General features: G+C 48.2%; 1 protein-coding gene across 2 annotated transcripts in view; it reads left to right on the forward strand.

Moving 5' to 3' along the window:
* The first annotated feature begins 6 nt into the window (after window positions 1–6).
* The window catches only part of KCTD7 (potassium channel tetramerization domain containing 7), a 15,501-nt gene continuing 9,817 nt past the window's right edge, over window positions 7–5,690 (forward strand). For both annotated transcript variants that reach the window (XM_005872036.2, XM_005872035.1), the window contains exons 1-2: window positions 7–158; window positions 3,055–3,224. In XM_005872036.2, the coding sequence (XP_005872098.1) occupies window positions 15–158; window positions 3,055–3,224 (314 nt within the window). In that variant the 5' untranslated portion in view covers window positions 7–14. The remainder of the gene's footprint in view (window positions 159–3,054; window positions 3,225–5,690) is intronic.

Genomic DNA, 5,690 nt, shown 5'->3' on the forward strand with positions numbered 1-5,690 from the left:
CCAGAGCCAGAGGGATGGTGGTAGTCACGGGGCGGGAGCCAGACAGCCGTCGCCCGGACGGTGCCATGTCCAGCTCCGACGCCGAGGACGACTTTCTGGAGCCCGCCACCCCGACGGCCACGCAGGCGGGGCACGCGCTGTCCCTGCTACCCCAGGAGGTACCTGCACGGAGGGGGCTGGGGGAGGAGCGCAGGGGGATGGATCCGCAGGTGCTGGGCAGAGCTGACCTTGGGGTGTCAGCCCGCTAGGTTCGGGGATCCAGGGTCGGGCTGAGGGCGGCTCCAGAGGGGCTGCCCCCTCCCCCGCCTGTAAAATGCACCAGGTGTGTCTTCCCTGCCACAGAGGTCACCTGGCCCCGAACCCCTCCTTCCAGTATTCACTGCCAGGAAGGTTGCTTTAGTCCGTGCAAAGGGGACCTGGGAGCCCCACGAGATGATCGTGCCTCCTAGAAAATCCAAGAGGCCTTGGTGGTCACCCAAACCCCGCGTCCAGCTGCCCTGACAGTGGAGTAAGGCACTGTGTGCAGGTAGAAAGCAGGCCAATGGTTGATGTGTCCACCCTCATCCGACAGCTCCCTGGCTTTCCCTCACCAGCTGCCGTGCTGTGGTGCACAGTGGCTTCCCCTGGCCTTCGTGTGAATGACAGTATCATAGTAACACCTGGAATGACCCGTAGGAAGAGGGAAAAGAGTAGGAGAGGTTGGCACTGCAGGGCCCTGAAGAGAGAGACTAGAAAGGAGGAGGAGCTAAGGGAGTGTCAGATATGGGAGAATGTGATGTGTGGAAACCGGAGAATGGGCAGCGCCCCAGAGGGGCTGGGCAGGGCTAGGTGAGGCTTTGGGGAACCAGACAGTGTTATTTGGGGGCTACAAGTCCATAGCGTTAACATCAGGGGGCCCTTGTGAAAATGAGCAAAACTCTAGAAGTCCTCTTTGCAGTTGGGAAAAAGGAGCCATTAGAGCAGCGGTTCTTAACCTGTGGGTCGCGACCCCTTTGGGGGTCGAACGACCCTTTCACAGGGGTCGCCTAAGACCATCGGAAAACACATATACAATTACATATTGTTTACAGTAGCAAAATTACAGTTATGAAGTAGCAACGAAAATAATTTTATGGTTGGGGGTCACCACAACATGAGGAACTGTATTAAAGGGTCGAGGCATTAGGAAGGTTGAGAACCACTGCATTAGAGACACGGTGGTACTGTTTTTGTGTGCATTGTCATTGGGGGGACCATGTGGTTTGGAGGAAAGAGTACAGGACTCAGAGACTGGAGGCCAAGACTCCAGGGCCAGCGCCCCCACAGAGTACATGGCTCCATGTGAGATCTGAAACTGTTTTTTGGTTGCTTTCTCCTCTCTGCCTCAGTCTTTTCCTCTCTAATATGGAGCAAACACTTGGATGGTATGAGATATCTTTGGTATGCACATGGATTATTTGAGTCCTTGCTATGCACCTAGAACAGCTTTAGAGGAGCTATAGAATAAGCAGAAGGCATTTCCTGTCCTTGGGGTGCAGAAGAGTAACAGTGCATATATACATGGAATTGTCAATACTATTTCATTCACCCGTTCAGGGCATATTTGGGTGTTTACTGTGAGACAGGCACTGCACAAGGCCCTGGGTAACTTTTATTTAATGTATATTTACCCTGCTTAACTCACAAAGAATTTGAAAGCTGGGGAAAAGGACTTACTAAATAAATATACATAGACTTTCACTGGAGCCTGAGAGATGTCGTAATATTGAAAAGTATGCACTGGGACAAAATGTTAGTTAATCTGGAAGAGGAGAGTTGGAAAATTAGAGAGAACTGCCCTTGTTTCTTTCAACATCACCAGGAGTGAAAGATATCAAAAAAGAAAAAGAACAGAAAACATCCCAAGCATTTTAGGGAGAACCTAGAGCAGTGATGGCGAACCTTTTGAGCTCGGCGTGTCAGCATTTTGAAAAACCCTAACTTAACTCTGGTGCCGTGTCACATATAGAAATTTTTTGATCTTTGCAACCATAGTAAAACAAAGACTTATATTTTTGATATTTATTTTATATATTTAAATGCCATTTAACAAAGAAAAATCAACCAAAGAAAAATGAGTTTGCGTGTCACCTCTGACACGCGTGTCATAGGTTCGCCATCACTGACCTAGAGCTTCTCAGGACAACGCTATTCCATCATTCCCTGTTCTTCACCCTGTCCTTGCCTCCAAAACCTTAGCTGGACTGGGACTCATCTCACACTACAGATGAAGAAGGAATTATTCGACAGACATCCACAAGCCCTGCTGTGGGTGGCCTCACGATCGGTGAACAAGATGCTGTCCCTGCCTCAGGAAGCGTGGGGTCTAGAAGAGGGGGCTGCCAGAATAAAATAAATCACCAATGTATTGTGCTAGGCACTGTAATGGAGAAGAATGCAGCATACAGCGAAGGCAACAATGGAAGGAGTGTTTGGTTAACTCTGTCTTGTGAGCTGGCAAGGGACAATAGAGCAGAAATGCTCACCAAGTAGAACTTGAATAGAAGCTCTTAGAATGAGTGGCTGCTGCTAACCTATATGGTGCCTGGGTGTGAATTGGAAAAAGAACACACATCTGGGCTAGCAGATTACTCTCATCCAGGCACCTACAGTGAACAGTGTACACCACCACGTGGGGCAATCGCAGTTGCTAGATGGGCAAAGGGATAGCGGTAAGAGCATTTTGGACAGAGAAGACAGCATGAGCAAGGGTACAAAAATGGTAAATTCGGGAAGTGAATGGAGGACAATGAAGGCTTTGAACTCTAGAGCAGAAATAACAGGATTGGGGTGGAGGGACCTGATTTAGGAGTTGTCAGGAGGATGGATAGGGCTTGGCCACTGGTGAGTGTGGGGAAAGGGAGGAGAGAGGAGTGTTTCAGGAAGACTCCTGGGTTTTGGTTTGGGGTGACTGAGTGAATGGTGAGGCTTTGATCAGACCCAAGAAGACTGCAGACAGAGCAGCCCGGCTGTCCTTTTTCTCGCCTGGCTGAACATGCAGCTGTTTTGTGTGGGTTTTTGTTTTTTTTTTTTCAGTTTCCTGAGGTTGTTCCCCTTAACATTGGAGGGGCTCACTTCACCACACGCCTGTCCACCCTGCGGCGCTACGAAGACACCATGCTGGCAGCCATGTTCAGTGGGCGGCATTACATCCCCACCGATGCGGAGGGCCGGTACTTCATTGACCGGGACGGCACGCACTTTGGGTATGTTTCTCCCTCGACGATCATCTTTGTAGTCCTAGCAAATGAGGGACCTGGGTGGGTATGGGGCTTTACTATCTTCCATAGAACCTAGAAGAGGAGAGAACATACTGACAGAATTTAATAAATGTGTCTATTAAAATGGATCAAAATTTTTAGTTTCTTTTCCAGAGGAGACAAGGACAGCTGAAGAAATCTCAGGTAACACACACTGGCTGGTTGTGATGCACCTGCTTCTATCCTACGTCATTTAAGACGGTGGAGTTGTCATCTTGTGGAAAGGAAGAGGTGTGATCCCACCTAGAGATGGGGAGCTCCAAAACAGCTTTTTGGAGAATACCCTCAGATCAGATTCCAGGGGGTCAGCGTTGCCCTTAGGGAGGAAGCAGGTTGTGTGACAGTAGTTCCTTGACTTCCTTCAATAGATTTTTAAAAAAATATGTTTTTATTGATTTTTTAGAGAGAGAAGAAGGGAGAAGGATAGAGAGATAGAAACATCGATGAGAGAGAAACATCATCCATCGGCTGCCTCCGGCAGGCTTCCCACAGGGGATCACAGCCCAGGCATGTGCCCTGACCAGGAATCGAACTGGTGACCTCTTGCCTCCTGGGTCAATGCTCAACTGCTGAGCTATACCAGCTGGACGTAGAAGTTTAAAACAAATAAACAGGAAAGGTGTGGGAAGGGCCAACAAAGGGTTGCCATCCTTCAATGTTGCCCAGAAAAGTTTCAAAAAAAACAAAAGAACCTTCCATTATTACTGTCATTTTAACACTAAAACATGGAAACACAGACTCTCAAAAAATAGTCTTTCCCAAAAAAGGACTTCTGAAAACCTTACACGTAAACCATTTAAAGACTTTTTTTCAGTTTCCTTGTTGGTGAAATGAAAAACAGTTATAGCGGCCCCGCAGGCCTGTCGTGTGGATTAAATAGAGAGCCTTGGTGTGACCCCTGGCCTGGTCCATTCAGAGTATATGGCTGAAGCTCTTTCCCCTTCAGTCTAACTTTGGAGATGACTGAAGAACGAGCGTGGTCCCTGACCTTGGACAAAACGACCAGGGAGGCAGAAACTCTCAATCACTGCACCTGTGATGGCCTCCAAGTAGCATTTCCCACATGGCGAGAAGGTCATTTTCCTCCTCAGAAAGGAGACTCTGGTCAGATAACTTGCTCTGAAGCATATGGGTTTCTCCATCGGGTTGTTCGCAGCCTCCAATGCTGAGAAAACAAAGTGTCACATTGCTGGGCAGAGCTATAAAAAGGTTTTTGTTTGCAGGCTGTTTGGGGGAGGAAAGTGCTGGCCCCAGCTGGCAGCTCCCACAACACTCGTGGCTGGGCCTTGCCCTAGGGATATGTTTTTCAGAGCTTACCAAGGTTTGCTTAAGATCCTGGAGGACCAGTTTTAGGAGGGGTTGTGGGGAGGGGAATAGGATTTGGCTTTAGCTGGAGAATGACAGAGCAGGCAAGGGTGTTGGGCAGAAAAGTAGGATATTGTGGCATTTATCCTCAGACCGCTAGGCTCCAGTGGCCTATGATTCATCAGCAGCAGATGAAGTTGTTGAAAGACTCAGATGAAGCGTCCTGGCCGGGTAGCTCAATTGGTTAGAGCATCTTCCCGATACACCAAGGTTGCCGGTTTGATCCCCGGTCAGGGCACATATAAGAAGCAACCAATGAATGCATAAATAAGTGAAACATCAAATTGATGTTTCTCTCTCTCTCTGTAAAATCAATTAAAAAAAAAGACTCAGATAAAGTAAAATAGGAATTTAGGGCATTTGCTGGGGTAAATTTCTCTGCTGGTGTAGCTCACACACCCCTAGCACCTGCCGCGGAGGCTGCTTGGGCCTCCACTTGGGACAGTTTCCCATTGTGATCAATGAAGAGCGCTTTGGATTACAGTCTGGACCACTGTGGGTGTGGACTTGGAGTCAGCCATTTCTGCATCTGAGCCTCTGGCTAATTGTGGCCCCTTGAGCAAGGTTGTTCCTTAACGTCTTTGAACCCCCACTTTTTTCATTTATAAAATGGACATAAGATGGCACTTATCCCATAATAATATTGTTGAAAGGATTCAGTGGGATAACACATAATAGTAGCTGACACGGATTAATACTTGAGTGTTAGCTGGTGTTGCATTATAGTCATAGACTAACTAGAGGGGTGACAGCTTAATCATGGAATTTACTCACATATCTTTACAGAAAAGCCCTTGCCACACCTTTCAGTGATGGATCGGATTACTCTTAGCACTAAACAATTTGAAAAGAGCCCTAGCTGATTTGGCTCAGTGGATAGAACATTGGCCTTCGGACTAAAGGGTCCTGGGTTTGGTTCCGGTCAAGGGCACATTCCCGGGTTGTGGACTCGATCCCCAGTAGGGGGCCCTGCAAGAGGCAGCCGATCAATGATTCTCTCTCATCATTGATGTTTCTCTCTCTCTCTCCCTCTCCCTTCCTCTCTGA

Source organism: Myotis brandtii, unplaced genomic scaffold (genome assembly GCF_000412655.1).
Source record: "Myotis brandtii unplaced genomic scaffold, ASM41265v1 scaffold363, whole genome shotgun sequence".
In the NCBI taxonomy this organism is placed as follows: Eukaryota; Metazoa; Chordata; class Mammalia; order Chiroptera; family Vespertilionidae; genus Myotis; species Myotis brandtii.